Consider the following 20,140-nt stretch of genomic DNA (forward strand, 5'->3'; position numbering starts at 1 on the left):
TTCAAATTGATGTATAGAGTTAACGCAATCCTAATAAAAATTCTGGTAGTTTTTTAAAATAGAAATTGATGAATTGATTCTAAAGTTTTTATGGAAATGCAAAGGACCTATAAGAGTCAAAACAGTTTTGAAACAGAAGAACAAAGTTGGAAGACTCACACTATCTGATTTTGAGATTTCTATAATGTACAGAATTGAGACAGTATATTGGTGTAAGAAGAAACATATCGATTAGCTGGGCAGAATAGAGTCCAGAAATAGACCCAATGTATACAAAGAACTCTTGCAACTGGATAATAAGATTATAAACAACCCTATTTTAAAAATGGGTCAAACATTTGAGCAAATATTTTTCCCAAAAAATATACAATTGGCAAATTAGCACTCAATAAGATATTCAACATCGTTAGTCTTTAGTGAAATGAAAGTTAAAAACCAAAATTGGGATACCACCACAAATATACTAAGAATGGTTAAAGTTTTAAAAGGGTTGACAATATCAAGTGCTGGTGATTATGCAGAGGAAGTGAAACTCTCATACATTGCAGGTGTAATGCAAAATGATACAGACATTTTGGAAAACAGTTTGAGAGTTTCCTATACAGAACTCAGCAATCCCACACCTAGGTATTTATCTAACAGAAGTGAAAACATATGCAAATGTTTATAGCAGCTTTATTCATAATTGTCCCAAACTGGAAACAACTCACGTGTCCAACAACTGGTAAACAGAAAAACAAATTGCAGTACATCTGTATAATGGAATACTACTACTACTAATATATGCAGTAACACAACATGGATGAATCTCAAAGGCATTATATTAAGTGAAAGAAGCCAAAAACAAAGGGTGAAATACTATATGATTCCATTTATATGGCATTCTGGAAAGGCAAAACCATAGTGAACAAAGTAAGATCAGTGGTTGCCAGGGACTGGGGATAGGAGGAAGGGATTGGCTTAAAAAAGATGTTTCATTCTATATAATTTATACCTCAATTAAAAAATGTATCAAAACTTTGTAGGATGCAGCTAAAGCAGTGCTTAGAGGGAAATTTATAGCTTTAAATGCTAACATTAGAAAAGAAAAAGGTGTAAAATCAATTATCTAAGTTTCCACTTTAAGACACTAGGTAAAGAAGAACAAGTTAAATGCAAAGTAAGTAGAAAAAAGGAAACAAATAAAGATAAGAGCAGATAGTGAAGCAGAAAACAAACAATAGAGAAAATTCAAAACCAATATTTGTTTCTTTGAATAAGTAAATAAAATCAATAAACCATTGGCAACATTGGTCAAGGGAAAATAAGAGAAAACACAAATTACCAATTTGAGGAATGAAAAAGGCAGTATCACTAGAGATCCTGTAGACATTAAAAGAGTAAAAAGGCAATATTATAAACAAATAAATTCAACAACTTGGATGAAATAGATGAATTTCTTAAAAAATACAAATCACCAAACTGACACAAAGAGAAATAGAAAATTTGCACGTTCCTAGGTATGTTAATGAAATTGAATTCACATTTGAATGCCTTCACACAAAGAAAACTCCAGTCCCAGATGGTTTTACTGGCAAATTCTATCAAACATTAAGGAAGGAAAATATCTGTATTACATAACTCCTTCAGAAAATTGAGGAGGAAACAATTTTCAGCTAGTTTTATAAGGTCAACATAACCCTGGTACCCAAACTAGACAAATATAATACGAGAAATGAAAACTATAGCCCAATACCCCTTAGTAACATAGGTGCAATCTATATTAAGTACAAATTCAAATGAGAAATATATAAAAAGGATAATATATCAAGATCAAGTGAGATTTATCCTAGGAACACAGGGGTAGTTTAACATTTGAAAATCAATCAAAATAATTTACCCTATTAACTGCATAAAACAGAAAAATCAGATGATCATCCAAATATATGGAGAAAAAATATTTGATATAATTCAATATGCATTAATGATTAAAAAACCTCTCAGCATACAAGAAATAGGAGGCAACTTTCTCAACCTGATAAAAAACATCTACACAAAAACTATAGCTAACACCATACTTAATGGTGAAAGATTTTTCCTTCAAATGGGAACAAGCAAGGATGTCTGCTCTCATGACTTCTGTTAACATTGTAGTAGAGGTCTTAGGCAAGGCAGTAAGGCAAGAAAAGAAGAATAAAGAGTATACACATCAGAAAGGAAGAAGCAAAACTATTGGCAGGTGATGTGATTGTATATGTCCAAATAATCTACATCCAATTAATCTACAAAAAAACTGCTAGAATTAGTAAGTGAATTCAGCAAGATCACAGGATACAAAGTTAACATATAAAATTAATCATATTTCTCTATAATAACAACAAATAATAAGAAAATAAAATCTTTAAGTAACATTTATAGCAGTATCAAAAACACTTTGGGATAAATTTAATAGAAATACGTGTAAAACTTCTACATTGAAAATTACAAAACACAGTTGAAAACCCAAAATTGGAAAACACAATGTTGTTAAAATGTCAATTCTCCTCTAAATTTCTCTGTAGATCCCACACCATTCTAAACAAACTCTCAGAAAGTTTTTAAAAAATAGAAATTAACAATTTATGTAGAAACACAAAGGTTCTAAAAAGCCAAACTATCTTTAAAATGAAGAACAAAGTCCAAGGACTTAAACAACTTGATTTCAAGAGAAATAGATGCTTATCAGTCAATTTAACTTTCAAGCAAGGCACCAAAGCAACTCAATGGGGAAAGGAAAGCCTTTTCAAAAAATAGTACTGGAACAACTTCTATCTAAATGCAAAAAACCAAACAAAAACAACAATAAAATCCTTGACCCATAACTCACCCCACCACAAAAATTAATTCCTAATAGATCATAGAACTAAATCTAAGCAGCTAAAAACTATAAACCTTCTGGCAGAAAATACAGGAAAATATTTTTGTGACCTTGGAGTAGCAAAGATTTCTTAGATGGTGCCCAGAAAGCACTAACCATAAATAAAGGATTGATTTAAAAAATGGACTTCATTAAATTTTAATAAGACGCATTAGGAAAATGAGTAGATAAGCCACAGACTGGGAATAAACATTCACAATACATATCTGACAAAGGACTTGTGTCCAGAATACATAAGCAACTCCTATAAATCTATAATAAAAAAGACCAGCAACTTAATACAAAATAGGAAAAGACTTAAACAGGTACTTGACAAAGAAGACATGTAAGTAGCCAATAAGCACATGAAAAAGTTCCCCTAATCATTAGCCATCAGGGAAATGTAAAGAAAAACCACAGTGAAATACCACTACGCCCTTACTAGAATGGCTAAAACTAAAAAGACTGATAACACCAAATGCTGGAGAAGATGTGGAGCAATGGGAACTCTCAAAGCTGACTGGTGGGAGAGTGAAATGTACAACCACTTTGTAAATCAGTCTGGCAGTCTCTCATTAAGTGTACACCTATCCTATGAGCCAGTTATTCCACTTCTATGTTTTACCTAAGAGAAATGAAAACATGTACATCAAAAGACTTGTACAAGAATGTTCATAGCAGCTTTATTAATTTATTAATATTAATATCCCAAAACTGGAAACAATCCAAATGCCTATCAACAGGAGAATGGATAAACAAATCATGATTTATCCATAATCAAATACTAATCCACAAAAAGGAAAAACTAGTGACAATAACATGAGTGAACCTCAAAAACATTATACTGAGTCAAAAACCCAAGCATAAAAGAGCATATACAATTTGGGGGCTGGCCCCATGGCGTAGCAGTTAAGTGCGTGTGCTCCACTGCTGGCGGCCTGGGTTCGGATCCCGGGCATACACTGATGCACTGCTTGTCAGGCCATACTGTGGCGGCGTCCCATATAAAGTGGAGGAAGATAGGCACAGATGTTAGCCCAGGGCCAGTATTCCTCAGCAAAAAGAGGGGGATTGGCATTGGATGTTAGCTCAGGGCTGATCTTCCTCACAAAAAAGGAAAAAAAAGAAGAGTATATACAATAAAATTTCATTCATATGAAGTTCTAGAACTGGCAAAAAAATTCTATGATGAAAGAAATCAGAACAGTAGTTGTCTCTGTGGATGGAGGGAATGGGGGTTGACTGGGAAGGAAATGAGATGAGGGATCTTTCTAGGGTGGTGGAGATGTTTGCTATATTGACAGGGGTATGGATTATACGGGTGCGTGCAATTATCAAAATTCATTAGATTTGTGCATTTGAATAAATGTATATTACACCCCAATTAGAAAAAAAAGAGTTTTGAGAAGTAAATTGAAAAACAATTATTAAACTAGTTTAACAAAACAAGCTCAGTAAAGTCTGCTTTTAAGGGAAATCAAAATAAATTTGGAACCTATTGAACTGAAGACTTTGTAACTAAGGAGACAGGAAGCAGGGATAATCACCAGGGCCATCACTGATTGTGGGCTTACTAAGACCTCTGCTAACTGCTTATGGGCATTTTCTCATTCAATTCCCACAACAACCCATTTTTCAGATATGGTAGAAAAGGCATGGTTTAATAAACAAATCTTTCCACCATCCTTAGCAAACACTTTAGATAGAAAAGTCTCTCATAAACTCAAGATACCAGGCACTTTTTCCTCTTTTTAAAATTCTAGGCAATAAGTGGTAGATGTTTTCTTAAATCTACTATTATCACTAAGAAATGTGAACCATAGAAAAAAATACCTATTACCATTTTTGGTTTCAGCAATACTCATAAAATATGTACTGTGATCGATGATTACAATTCTCAAAATGTCTTAATCCCATGAAACTCATATTTTTAGACTATCTGCTCCTCACAACGTTAAGTTGGGGGCTAGAAAGCATGATTTGCCTAATAAATATTTTACCTCATGCTCACTGTTAAAATGAGTCTAGCACAACCTTCTACCAGCTCAACTAGAGTGTCAGAATAAAACTCCTCCTAGGCTCTTGCATAAACAGCAGGAAGTTTTATAAAAGGGTAACAGCAGGAGGAAAGGATAAGATGGTCCTTACCACATCCAATACCGCACGGACAAATACGTCCAGGTATACAGTGGTGGCCTGGGTCCAGTCGTGAACTGGCCTCACTTCCTTGTGATATTTCTGTAAGAGCTTCTTGGTGAGATGATACACAGCAGAATTCCTGGGATGAGGTGTATCTATGGCTAGGATTCCTGGAAAAGAAAACTATCATTGTGAGGATGAAATAAGAGGAACTTAGCATCCTTAGGAGATCTCAGACTGTTCAGGACTCGGTGGCTCCTAGCAGAATACAGGTTTTAGCTCACCCCAATCCGCTCGGTTCATAGCCAGCTGGTGGGCTTTTTGGCAGACGCTTATTTAAAGTAAGCTGCTGGCCTAAGTGCTCAATGGAGAAATCTCATTGTAAAGATAAATTAATCCACCCATCTCCAAGGATGCAAACTGCACCTACAATTCCATTTTTACAGCAATCATGCATCTTGGAGACAGAATCCTTCCTTTATTTCTGTATCACCCATTCCTGACATGGAAGAAACCTTCCTATACACTCAGGCAGAACTTAACTTACCCCTTGGATTTGTCTTTTTATTTTTGCTTTGTAACTAAACAACTAAATAGAAAACACAAGCAGCAACACAGACAAACCAGTGAACCCAAAGATCTGTGCGGATTTCTAAATAATGAGATTACTGAGATTCCAATTCTTAGGTTTCTCCTAAAAACAAACAAACAAAAACCTCTTTTCTCATTCAGCCTGTCTTTAAATAAAATGCTTGTCAGAAAATGAGATCTTCGTTTTGGGAAAATTCTCTCTGGTTCCAGGCAACAACTATCTCCTCTGACCCAGGAATCTTGATTTGTAGAGGAACAGTGATTGGCGTTGAGAGAGGAGAGGCCAAGGGAAAGGAAGCAAGAGAAATGAGCGCCAGCAATTGGAAGTGACAAATTTGTGAGGGCTTCCTCTGAATTGCAAAAAGATATTTTGTTCACAAGCTTTGCCAGCCCTTGGGGGATTCAAAGCTTCGCTAAGTCATTGGACTGAAGCAAATTGCACACCGCCTGCCACAGTGCGAGTGTCCTGCGTGTGAATTCGCCTCGGCTCTCAGTGGTTTTGATGGTTATTTTGATGAGCTGGTGAAGGTATGTGGGATCCAGCAGGAAACTGTAAACGAGATACCCTCTCCCTCTGCGACAGTCCTGTTTAGACCCATTTCTTTATGAATGATGTCATGTCACTTGCCGCCACAGGCAGCAATTTCTATGATTTATCAATGTCAGTGTGACCAAAATGCTAACAACGATGCTGGAGGTGCAATTTTCCAGGCTCACTGTGAGCAGTGGAATATTCACTTTCATTACCACGAGAACTGGGAATCCAATGAGCATTTTAACTCCCTAACTATTCACCCAACAAGATGCCTCAAGTAGCATCAGCTATTCGGGCATATAGGACTAAGGTGGGTGGCTTGCACAAGGCATCATTTTTAGGGTTTTTGTGAACTGTGATTGTCAAAAAATGTGCCATGAATCTCTCTACCTGAGACCATTTCTTGCTGGTGTACCCCAGGGGAGAGAAGCCAGGAACACAAAGCAAAGCTGGTCTGGTGCTTTCTTGTCAACTCCACTTTGGGCAACTCCACTTTTACCTTGCTTGGAAGCTCCCAATTCAAGTCCCAGTTGGGGAAATACTGAAAAGTGCATGTTTGAATACAGAAAACTACCTGAGACAGAGTTAAAACATAATTCTGAGAAATGAATGTGTGTCCCCTATACCCTCTGCTCATAAAGACTCAAATTCCCCTCTGCTATCTTTTCTAGGAAACAATCCATAGGTCCCCTATGGATAAGCACATATTTTCGAGAATGTGTCAAAGTCTTAGGGTAAAAGGAGAAAGTTCTGGAAGCTGGAACTAGGAACAAAAGAGAACAAGCAATGATAGGAGAAAAATAAGAAGCAAATGAAAGTGTGCTTAAATAAACTATAAGGGGAAAGAGTTCTTTGTTTAAAATGGGAAGAAATAATAAATTACATTTCTTTTATGAATGCAAATTTGCCTGAGGAGAAAGATCAATTACAGGAGCGAGATTAAGAATTTAAGTGACCATTAATTAACAGTAAATTATGCCCCCTTGAAAGCTGATGTGACATTCACACAAGCACTAAATGACTCACAGTTCAGTGATGTTTCAAGACACTGATGGAAGCTATCAACAGACCCAGGAAAGACTCCTTGCTCGCACTGCCTCCTTGAATGCTAATAATCAGCTTCAAAGCTGTAAGATTTCTGGAAAGTAGAATGTGTTAGGGACTGAGCTATGAAGCACTTTTAGGTGAAGAGAGATTTTTTTAAAAAGATAAGAACACAATAGAATTATTCCTTTGTTTTCCTTGTTGTAATGTGTTATGCTCCCACACACCTATCTTAAAGTGTTCTGGGCACTTTGATGAAAAGACCTATTCTTGCTTTAGTGAGTATACTATCTTTGTAAGAGAGTTATACATATATCTGAGAGGTTACAAGGAAATAGAGGTTTAGGTGTGTGGTACTATTGAATATCTAATACTGATTGAATACTCGCTGTATGCCAGGCATTGGGCTAAGAGCCCTTTACATAAATTATCTCATTTCACTTTTACAACAGCCTTATGAGATAAGTACTCTTCGAGGAGTCACTATTATTATAGGTGGGAGACTACAGGCTTAAGTGAGGTTAGTACCGCCCAGGGTCACACAGCTTGCAAGTGAAGAGGCTGGAATTTAAACATGACTGATCCAGATCCAAAGCCCAAACTCATAATCATGACCCTACACTGACCTGGCTTCCTGAGAATATTAGGAACAGCACTGAGTAACCTTCAAAAGGAAGACTGACATGTTGCATGGTGTACATTATTGGGCAGGAACGACCCATTGTTATCTTCTGTGTATGTGTGTTTTCAGATCAATAATATCTTACATTTGTGTTGCATCTTATAATTTCACAGTGCTATCTTATTTGATCTTCATGAATATACAAGATAAACAGCTAACTTACAGGGAAACTGAATGTCTAAGAGATGGATTGACTTGCCCAGGGTCACCTGGCTGGTGAGTAGTGGAGCAGGAACTAAATGGTTCTCCTAATCCAGCCTTCCACCCCAGCACCACACTGCCTCCAGGGAGCAGCCGTGGACTGATGGTCAGTTCAGTGCTCTTATATTTATGAAGCATCTCGATATTAACTCAGCAAAAATTCCAAAGGGAGGATTTTTCTGCAACAAATGTTCTCAGTATGACTTATGGTCAAGCATTATTACTAGACACTATTAAAACACTTTTTCTGCCACATTTAGAACAAAAATCAAGCCTAATACAAAACATTAAAAAGAGACATCGTTAAGAAGAATTTCTTCTGTTCCCTTACCTTCATTTTTCTATTTTATCTTACTTAGTTTAATGTTCACAATTATTTTCTGCTAGGAAACCCATTTGACATTTAATGAAATTTCCTCTGTTTTCATTTTTATAATTAAGATATGCTTTTATCCTTTAAGTTCAACATCCAGGATTTTTATACTTTACTGATAAGTGGCTATTTTTCTTCTCTACCCAATAAAAAAATCGTTTCCAGCTGCTTGGCTACCAAATTCCTTCCTCATCTCTGTAATTGACTCATTCCACTTCCAGTTATATTTTAAAACATGGAGATTCAGATACGAGCTCTAGGAGAACTCTCAAGAAAGTGGGGTATTGGGAATCACCAGCATAAACATAATTTCTTGATTTGTGCATGTTTTCTAAGAATCAATTGTATTCTAACTCAAATGGTTCAATTCAGTAGAGTTAATATTGGCATCATGGAAATTTAGTTCGAGAAATTTAGAAAAAATATATTAGTTACTAAAGTGTTTTTAAGAGGACTTGTACGCTCAAAACATGCAAGTTTATAGTACTCATCTATAGAGATATGCTCATCATCTATACAGACTTTGCACGGCTGGAGGTAAAGCCCCTAATAACAAAATGATATCCAGGCGTCTGTAGCCATGATGTATCCAAGGGACTCTTTCTCTGGCCTTCCAAAAATTTATGATGAAGCCAAGACTATTTTGCGCAATAAAAACATATATTATTTAAACATAAAACAGATCTGAAAAAGAATGCCCCAAACTCTCAATGTAAATTGCTACAAAGAGAGCTTGCTTTCTAGAGAAGCAGAGACTTATCAAACAATTACAACATTTCAGAGCATAGTTGCAGCTATGTGCAAAGCCCCACTGTGTGACTCTGTATGTATATGTGTCTGTAATTGTACAAGCAAAGTCAGAACAAACCACTGGTCTCCTTCTAGCTTCACAGGACTGGCATTTTACAGATGATGAATAAAATGAGCACTTGTGAGGAGCTATACTGCACAATGTAGAAAAATATTGTCTCTAGCTTCTAAGAGTTAATATTCCATGTCTAGTGAAATCATTGACAGGACTCACCTGAGGCAGCCACTAGGATGAAGGGCCACAGAGGAGACATCGCACTTGCCAGTGTTCTCGGGCACATCCCAAAAGGAGAAGTGCAAACTTGCCTACTGGATGGAATGCCGCTTAATTTTTCCTAAAAGGGCTCCTCTCCACTTCGTTCTCCTCTGTTTGCCAGTTTACGCTGTCCTTTGCTTGGTGCTAATTTGTAACGCTAAATGGGACCAAAGGCAAAACCAGCACCACACAAATACTTTGGAATTGATGCCATCGCAATACTCCTTAACTTCTCCATTTGGTCCTGCCCCAGGATCAGATTATGGCCAACATTTCAATTTCCCTGACAGGAGATAGCTAAGTGAGTAATGTAATCTGAGAGGAGCCCCTAAGGAAAGGAAATTCCACGCTAATATGATTTCCTTTACAGCCTTTACCTAAGGCAATGCTCTTGCTGACATTCAGGACACTAATTTCATTAATAATTGAGATCCAAATAACTGTTCTAAATCAGACTTATGCGGTAACATCTTCAGCATTTGACAGTGGTTATTGGACTCTTGAGTTACACAGAGCTAATGGAAACCTGGTATTGTCTAATGAAGAACAACTGCTAACAATACAGTAGGAAAAGTGCTTTTTGTTTTTCCTAAGTCCCTTAAATTAAAAGAAACATTGATTTTTGATAAATAGGAGTGCTTCTCAAATTTTCACTGCCCACAATTCAGAGGATGCTCTAGGCCTACTGAAGATGAGAACTACTAAAGTTTAACATCATTCAATAAAAATTTTTTTCACTTTTTGATTGAGGACTCATTCACTCTTCATTATTAAGCAAAAAGATGCATAAAGTAGACCCCTAGATGCTCTAGAAACAAACACTACACTTTGTATCATTTCCAACATCTGCCTGCTTTCTACTACAAATGCGATTGTAGAGGCACAGGTTTGAGATAAGTTTTCACAGAGCAAATTGAGGGGTAAAAGTATATACCTGATCCCTGTCCTCCTAATTATTCAGTCCCTTTGGTTAGAATCCATGAAGCTCTCTTCCTAATTTTCATCTACCAATAAAATGTAGCCTGATTGGTTTCCTACTGTTGGTGAAGAGAGTTACAAATATGGAAAGGGAGAAAACTAGGATAAACCCTGTGGTGTTGAGTTGGTGTTAGAGGTATCAGTGTGAACTCATGGTTTTCAGTACATGTAGCTAAATACAGAAGTAAACACAAATGTAACTGTGTGTGTGCACATGTTCATACTACATATATCACTAGCTTGGTCCACTAGAGGGCCTGGGAGCAGGGACGCCCCAATAGCAATGAGTCCATCTAGCACCCAGATCTTAGTTTCTAAGTACCATACCTACCTAAAAGGAAGAAATGGAGAAATGACCAATGTCAGGGCTAGGGCAGGGAAAATATAAGAAGAGCCAAGAACATCTCATTTTATCATAGAGTAAAAAGAAATGCTAAAAGAATGATGGGGATGTGATAAAAAGACATAGCTTGAAGGGGTTCTCACTGGACAAATCTGGGAAAATTTGAGCATCAAAATCAACAATGATGGTAAAGAATTATAACCCACTAAATAAAATAATAATCCACAAATACATACTGATTTAAATAAATAAATGAATGGGAAGAAGAGACGGCTTCTCCTTAAACTAGAATGCCAACTAATAAATGTAGAAGGAATGATGAAATCTTCATATTAATAATTAATTCACTCAAGAAATATCAGTGAGTGATAAAGACTAGTTGGTGAAATTTGATGAGGAACAGGACATTTACACAAATACTCATTAATTACAAAGATTGAAAAAAAACTTTCAGTGGAGAAACCTGCAGACAACACCTTAATCAAATGATGAAAATTAATATCACCGGTTATGGCAGTTGTGTGCCACAAGATAGGACGAATTGAGAAGACACAGCAGCACTTCTGTCATCCTCCTGCCAAAAATTCATGACTTGAATCTATCCAGAAGGAAACACCAGACAACCTCATATCGTGGGACATTCTACAAAACAGCAGGCATGTAATCTTCAAAAGTGTCAAGGTTATAAAAGTTATGAAAAGACTGAGAAACTGTATCAGACAAAAGAAGATTAAAGAGACATGACAACTCAATGCAATGTGTGATTCTGGATTGGATCCTTTTGTTATAAAGGACATTTTAGGGAGAACAGATGAAACTCAAATGAGGTCTGTGGATTAGATGGCAGTAATATGGCAATGTTGATTTCCTGATTTTGATTGTATTGAGATTATGTAAAATAATGCTCTTGTTTGTAAGAACAACACGCTAAGTACTCAGAGGTGAAGGGGCATCATGTTGGCAACTTACTTTCAGATGGTTGGGGGGGGTAGTTCTTTCTACCATTCTTCCAATTTTGCTGTGTGTTTGAAAATATTTCAGAAGAAAAAGAAAAAAAATTAAACATAAGCTGGTAGAGGAAATTTGATACAAAATTATGGATATTTTATTTGAGAAATACCCTTTAGACAGGGTGGCCAGATAAATGGGGCTTCATCAAGAGATAAGATGACCAAGGACTGATCTGGCCATCAAAGTCCCAGCCCTTTCCATCAGTTCTCCGAACTGTTGTCTTCCACTTACGAGATGAATTAGAACAAGAGAAAGGCAAGCTGCAGGCAGCACGTCTACGTAGGTAGCACTTTTTATGAGAAGGAAACACAGAAGCTTGCCTTTATGCAAAGGTTTAATCGAGATGATAGTAACCTTGTATTCTTGCCACACGTTTTAGCACGCCATGACTCTAAGTCAAACCTTCTGGGACATGCTCCCCTCCCTTTCTGTCTCACTTTCTCATATACCCATCTGTTACTGGAAGGCCATTGCTAATGATGTGTAATACAGGTACATTATGACCTTCATTTAGCTAATTTAACAACAGTCTGGTGATCCTGCCCATTACAGCTCTTTATTGGCTGATGAATTCTGCCAAGACGGGAAAGGTTTTGTGGGAGCGACTTGTCTTCAAAGTGGTTTATATATAGATGCTTCCTGATTTTTCCTTGGTCACCCTGCTCTGCAGCACCAGACGGCTCAGATCTTTCTTTTTCCAACCTGACTGTCCTGTCAGGGTTTAGTTTGTTTACTCAGTGCCTTTAGATTTGATATGTCTCCCCAACTCAACCTTTAAATTTTCATGAGAACTGTCTCTTCTCACTCTTTAAATACAGCACTTTTTACTCACATTGTTTCTTATAGTCCATCAGTCAAAGATTTCACCCCCTTAGACATCTCCTTAGGAAGGATGAGTGCGAGGGAGAACCGCATTCAGGCCCTTCAAGCAGATCAGTGTATTAAAATAAAAAATAGGAATCACTGGGGGCTAAGCATTCAGGCTACTTAAATATCACCTGAAAAAAGAAAGAAAGATTTATTAATCTGAGGTTTGAATCTGCCATTCTCTGACACTAGCTCAAGCCAGACCTATCATTAATAGAGTATCGAGAAACACATTTCTTTCAGAAGTCCCCCCTCCACATTCCCATGAGCCCTTGCACTTTGTTTCTCCATTATTTCCAAGTAAGATATGACACCTCTTCGATGGACCAATGTCTTTTGGAAGAAGCAGAGGGAGAGGGTTTATTATGCAGACATAATAAGGAATTGTTTATTATGCAAACAGCAACTGAGTTATGTGTCCTTTAAGACTACTAAATAGTTTTTAATTACTGCTATATCAGAAAATCCCATAAATAAGCAAATGCAATTAGTTCACAAAATAGGCCTTAAATATCTTTATTCCTCTCCAACAAAGTTCTTTGAAGTTAATCGCTAACTCTCTTTGTTCGCTGCCTTGGCAGTCATGCTAAAATGGACAGGAATTTTGACAGATGTACATATTCAGAGGGAACCAAATTTTCTGAGCACATCTAGTCAGGCAGGAGGAGAAAAGCAGAAATGGACACTCAAGCCAAACTCAAATATTTAGTAAGTAGAGTCCCATGTGAGATTTCTTTTACTCTCTAGCATTGTCCTCTGAAATAAATATCAAGGTAACCACTGGGGCACCACTTCAAGTCCAGAGCCATCCTCAATATTCAATTTTATTCTGGCTCAGAATTTCATTTTTAATAATAATGCACATTTTCTGGTCCCTAAGAATAAATAAACCAAGGAATAGCGTCCCCCGTGACTCTGGCCCATCATGGTTCTGTGGTTTTCTATGGGGAGTCACAGAACATAGGGGCCAAGGTTCCAAGCTTTGGAGTCAGACAGACCTTGTTTTGCCTCCCAGCTCCATCACTTGCTAGACGCTCATGGCCTTGGTCAAATTGCTTACTGTTTCTAAGCCTTAGCTTTCACATCGGTAAAAAGGGTATAATGGGCTCTGTTTCGTTTTCTATGGCTGCATAACAAATTACCACACCCTTAGCAGCTTAAAACAGAACTCATTCATGAGCTCAGGCACAGCATGGACGGGCTCTCTGCTCAGGGTCTCACTAGGCGGGAATCATGGTGATAGACTGGAGCTGGGTCTCACCACTTCAAAAGAGCCAATTGTGGACATCCCTTCCCAACGCTATGTTCAGTGACATCAGGTTAGTAGCTTGGAATCAGCCATGATGGGAGTATTTGCCACACAGAAATCAGCAAACACTACAAATTAGGGCCCCGTCCAGCAGCTGGCTACTAAACATCTACTTGTGCACCGTGACCCACTCCCTTGAACTCACATGGCCTCGTAGACACCTCCGTTATAGCACTTATTCAAGTGTATTATGACCATTTGTTTACTTTCCTATTTCTTCCAGAATTCTGTGAATTCATTGAAGGTAGAGCACTGTGTCTTATTCATCTTTGTATCTCCAGCACAGAGCTTGGTACTTAGTGAGTACTCATTAAATGTTTGAGAAGGATGGAAGGAAGAGAGGGAGGAAAGAATTCACAAACAGGCAGAAAAGAATTTTGGTTTATGCGAGAAAGATGGCACCAAGAAGGGCCCAGATTTTTCACAACCATATCCAATATGCTATCCTTACACCACCCAGCTTACAAAGGATGAGTGAGAATGACAACTTGGGTTCAAAGCAAGATTGCTTTTATCTGGTTTGCTCTAGAAACGGCTAGCAAGCAGTGCAAAGGATAAACATGGGACACAGGTGCAGATATTCATGACTTTCTTTGATTTTCTCAGAAGGTGCCTAAAATTCAGGAGTCTTGCCGTCACCGAGAGTGAGATGTCCCCCTAAAAGCCAGAGGAACATAGAACCGTGGGCATTCTGCTTCTGTTTATGCTCATACCTGCGGCAGCTCCAGGAAGCTTCTTAGACTGCAGAGTAAGGCAGACAGTTTTACTCAGTAAGCTGTTGTCCAGGCCTTCTGCCCAGATCATGAGCCTTGAAGTCTTGCTATGCCAGCCCTGGGGAATTTCCCCTGATCTTTGGCTCACTGCAGGGCCCAGGACTTTTCTGTTTAGGCCATTTAGGAGTTTTCTGTGGCGAGGCCTGGTACAGTCAGTCGCAGCAGCCAATAAGTTATTCTGGTTTGGGTCTAAATTTCTGGGTATTTCCATCTCTGCTGTGGACTCAGGATGGGGCAAGGACTTTGATCTTTTAGAGCTTGTTTTATTCATTCATTCATTTATCTGCTTACTACGTGGGGAATTGTGGTAGACACTGTGGATATAAAGATAAGAAAGTTCAGGAGCTTAGGGTGGAGGTGGTAGATGAGAAACACTCAGAATACAATGAGATAAATGCCAGCAAACAAGTGAACTGGGGAAGATGATGGAGGTAAAAAAAGAAGCCCGGGGGCTGGTGCAGTGGTGTAGTGGTTAAGTGCGCGCTCTCCGCTGCAGCGGCCTGGCCTTGGGATCCCAGGCGTGCATGGATGCACCGCTTATGGAGCCATGCGGTGGCGGCGTCACATATAAAGTGGAGGAAGATGGGCACAGATGTTAGCCCAGGGCCAGTCTTCCTCAGCAAAAAAAGGAGGATTGGCGACAGATGTTAGCTCAGGGCTAATCTTCCTTACACACACACACACGCACAGAAAAGCCCGAACTCGGGGTTGGGTGAGGAGAGGCTTTTCACAAATGGCCTTCGTGCTGGGTAAAGATAGTCAGCTAGGTGAGAAGAGGGAGGATGGAGCTCCCAGCAGAAGGAATAGCGGGTGAAAAGGCTGGATGGTAAAATGAGAGAGCATGGTAACTTCCAGGGGGCTGCAAGCCTCACTTTGTAAAAGTGGGGACAGATAATTCCAGATTCACATGAGTTGAGTGGATTAACAAAGTTCATGATACAAAGTGTTGATAGAGAAATAAAATGGAAAAGTGAAATATTGTATAAGTCTGTATGAGTACTGTTATTATAAAGCTGTCTCCAAATGGCCTGTAGCAATTATTCTAAAATGCACAACAGCTGTATTTGTCCCCTTTCTGCCATTGCTGAAGTTTACACTGTTATTGCTCCAGGAGGAAGGCTTGGCACTAATGATAGGCTGGCTGACTATGGCTGGAGTGTGACAGACCTCTAGTTAGAGCCCTTAAAGACTGTGAGCAGACAAGTGGGAAAATGGAAAGCTCGGTGGAAACCAAAGTGAATGTAGTCAGAGCACCGCCTTGTGGCAGCCGTCATGCCTGCAGAAAACTCCAACCTGTTTTACATTTTATTATACTGAGCACTTTTACATGACTTTCAAGTCATGTCACGCCTCTATACGTGTCACTACTCTTTTTTCTTTGCTCTAAACATCCCTCTTCAGGGTCCCCAATACCAACTCACACTAACCCGTTTAATCTGTTTCCACTGTGCTTACAACTGTCAATCAATTCCTTCCGGCTTACTTCCTTACTTTTATTCCTCCAAACTCCGTCCCTAGGAGCTCCCAAGTTTCCCCGCGACTCAGTGACTTCTTAGGGGGTAACTTCCCCACTCTTTTTCCTAAGAGCAGGAATAAATAAAGTCTTGGTTCTCCACCTCTGAAGTTATAAACAGTATTATGAAAAGCCATATAGAATTTAAATATTAGACAAAAAGGATAAAATTCCATAAAGTTGACTGTTTCAGATTGGGTTTTCCTGAAGCCTACCTGAGATAAGGATTTATGTACAAATGTTTATTATAGAAGTACTCACAATAGAAATAGCTAAGGAACAACGGTGGTTTTAGCCTGACTCCACAGGGAAACTTGACAGTGACAGCCACACTAAGAGTTTGTTCATTAGTAAGGGAGCCTGGCTGTGATACCCTCACTCACACCTGTCAGTCATTGGCTATGGCCCTGGAGGGCGGGGGTGACAGGGAGTGAAATCCTAGGCATTTCTTGCTCTTTTCCTGGGCAGGCAAAGCTTTAGTAACACAAAGGAAGTCTACAAAAGTTCTAGGTGTGGGTCTTTGGAAGCAATAGCACACAGAAGCTGAGAGAGAGGAGGATAGAAACGGTAAAAAGGGAACTGAGAAGATCTAGGAAGACCACTGAAGGTTTCCACTGCAAAGACAGTGAAGATTTATGGGAGGTACTAAGTTTCTTATTTCTCCAGAAGAAAGTTAACGTTCCAAGGAACCTGATGATCAACTTTTTCACAGCCTAATCACACAGAAATATAAATAGCTATTTTCAAATTAATACTAACCCTCCTGAAGAAAGCACTTCTCTCCCCAAAATACTCAATGATGATTTTGCCATAAATTTTAGCAGAGGCACATGATTCTTAAATTAATAACATTTTAAAGAATAAGATATGAAATCACAAAATCTGAAGTCTGGGGCCGGCCCTGTGGCCTAGTGGTTAAGTTGGTGTGCTCCACTTCAGTGGCTCGGTTTTGGTTCCCAGGCATGCACCTACAGCACTCATCAGTGACCATGCTGTGGCAGTGACCCACATACAAAATGCAGGAAGATTGGCACTGATGTTAGCTCAGGGAAAATTTTCCTTAACAAAAAGAGGAAGATTAGCAATGGATGTTAGCTCAGGGTGAATCTTCCTCAGCAAAAGAAAAAAGCAAAAAACCCCCAAAAAACTCTTAAGTCTAAGTTATACTGACATGAAGTCTAAACAAGTCGTTTGCAATGCTGGTAGCACATTAGTATCATCTGGAGTATTTAAAAACTTTAAAAAAATTACTTGGGACCCACCTCCACAGATTCTGATGTTATGATATAAGGTGAGAACTAGGCACTGGCGTGTTTTTGAAACTCCACAGGTAACTCCAATCTCCAGCCAGGTCTGAAAACCACAAGTTTAAATCAATGCAAATAGACTCACTTGTAGATGGATGGATTCAGTTATTCAATTCAATTCAATTCAGTTATTATTAAATTCTTCTTTGATGCTCATAAAAGGAAACTGAGAGGATGTCTGCCCGTCTACACTTTCCTTCTCTGAGAATTGTCTTTTTCTCAGCTCCAGTGGCCATACACGTACTGTTATCTCAACCTCTCTGACCAAAGCCAATAGGACAAGGGGTGGACTTCTGGTCCAATTGGATCACTAGACTCTCTTCCAGAACTTGGAACCAGGACAATAAGTCACCAGCCAGTTGGTTAGTGGTGCTGGGGCTGGGAAAGTGTCATGGACCCAGGGCTGGGGTGATGTCAATTTCCACCATTTCCACAGATAAGCAAAGAATGCTAGACTACAGAGAATGAGAAGAAAGCAGACCTGTAGAGAGATCAAGGATGATAAACCACATGTGGCAGCAAAGAGAGGAAATTTTGATTCCTGATGATTTCCAAGAACTGGTTTCAGCACTTTGTGTGGCCCAGCTGTACTGCTACAAGATTGTCCTGTGGCCTCCAAAAAAAAAATTGCCCTCCCTACCGCTTTTTACTTAGAGCTGCTTTGTGCTGGTTTCTGTTACTTACAACTAAAAAGTTTTTGTTAGAACAATGGTAGTTTGGTGAGGTGCTAAGTTTGTTTACAAAAATATCTTTCTGTTAGGTAAAGTATGAAGAGGAATGTAAGCTGATAGTGCATATACATTTCTGAGCCTGTGTAGAATCATTCTTTACCACCATATTTGTCTGCCTTACTCAACTAGAGGCCACTTAGGGGAAAGAGGCCATGCCTTAATCATCCAGCCAGCATCTAGCACAGTCAAGTAGCACAGTGGATGTTCAATAAATAATTGTTGAATTCAACTATTAGGCTTGTCAAATAGAATATGTATGTATTAGTCTGCTAGGGCTGTCATAACAAAATACCACCAGCTTGGTGGCTTAAACAACAGAAATTTATTTTCTCACAGTTCTGGAGGATAGAAGTCCAAGATCACGGTGTCAGCAGGATTGGTTTCTTCTGAGGCTTCACCCCTTGGCTTGCAGATGGCCACCTTCTCCTTGTGTCTTCATGTGGTCACCCCTAGGTTCTGTGTGTTTCTGTGTCCTAATCTCCTCTTCTTGTAAGGGTGCCAGTCTTATTGGATTAAAGGCCACCCTAATGACCCAATTTTAACTTAATTACTTCTTTACAGGCCCTATCTCCAAATACAGTCACATTCTGAGGTACTGGGGATTATGGCTTCAACATATGAATTTTTAGGGGACACAGTTCGGCCCATAACAATATATGTTCATTTATTTATTTATTCAACAATTTTTTGAGGAAGATTGGCCCTGAGCTAACATCTGTTGCCAATCTTCCTCTTTTCTTTTTTTTTTCCTCCCCAAAACCCCCAGTACATAGTTGTATATCCTAGTTGTGTGTCCTTCTAGTTCCTCTATGTGGAACGCTGCCACAGCATGGCTTGATGAGCAGTGAGTAGGTCCATGCCCAGGATCTGAACCAGTGAACCCCAGGCCACTGAAGCAGAATGCACAGACTTACCCGCTGCGCCACCGGGACGGCCCCTATTCAACACATTTTAATTGATTATAATGGAACATTACATCAACATTAGTGTAATCCTCCAAACTAAAGACTCTTGGGTATTCTGTCATTGCTAAATATGCAAACTCCTTCATACTCTTAGTTTGTAACTGTCAAAGAATCTTAGAGATTGAATTAGCTCCAAATTACGTGATTAGCCCTTGGAGGAAATCTAAGGCTACAAACTTCAGAAAAATAGGTAAGTTCCCAGCATAGTCTTATTATTAAAACTAGTATACTATACTAATACTATACTATTAAAACTAACAGTTTTTAAATTTTGCTTCATTTATACTTATTTATTTTTTAATCAAGACTTTTTTTTTAGAGAAGTTTTAGGTTCACAGAAAAATTGAGGGTAAGGTACATAGATTTCCATAATACTTGGCTTTTCTGGCTTTGAAAACCAGTGAGGACTATGCCCAGGAAAACTATAGAACTTCAAGGAAAGAAAAACTTGCTCCCAAAGGGCCCACTCACAGACTCATTTGACCTGGCAACCAGCACAAAACACTAGATAGAAAAGTACATAGCCATTGGTAAAAGAAACTCACTTACTAAGTTCAGAATGAATCCTGGAGAGGCAGGAGGTGGCTGGGCCCAGTCCGCGGAGACTGAGTCACTGTGGCAGCCATTATTGTGACCTTGTTCAGTCGTGCTTTCACAGAGGCTGACAGTTGCCCTTGGAATCCTCCTTCTAGTCTGTTAGTGCAGGAGTCCACCCTGCCCATTAGAGCACCCGAGGCAATCGAGCACTGCCAGGCAGCAGGCAGCCCACCAACATAGAAGAAGCTGTGTGTGGCAGGGAGCTGCACAGGGGAGGGAGCAGCCTGCAGCAATTGTGTG

General features: G+C 38.9%; 1 protein-coding gene across 1 annotated transcript in view; it reads right to left on the reverse strand.

The window, feature by feature from the left end:
* HTR3B (5-hydroxytryptamine receptor 3B) overlaps nucleotides 1-9,531 on the reverse strand; it is a 28,672-nt gene extending 19,141 nt beyond the window's left edge. Inside the window, exons 1-2 of the mRNA XM_058544742.1 lie at nucleotides 9,465-9,531; nucleotides 5,024-5,184 (exon numbers count right to left, since the gene is read on the reverse strand). Of these exons, the coding sequence (XP_058400725.1) occupies nucleotides 5,024-5,184; nucleotides 9,465-9,531 (228 nt within the window). The remainder of the gene's footprint in view (nucleotides 1-5,023; nucleotides 5,185-9,464) is intronic.
* Between the last annotated feature and the right edge of the window lie 10,609 nt (nucleotides 9,532-20,140).

Source organism: Diceros bicornis, chromosome 7 (genome assembly GCF_020826845.1).
Source record: "Diceros bicornis minor isolate mBicDic1 chromosome 7, mDicBic1.mat.cur, whole genome shotgun sequence".
Lineage (NCBI taxonomy): Eukaryota > Metazoa > Chordata > Mammalia > Perissodactyla > Rhinocerotidae > Diceros > Diceros bicornis.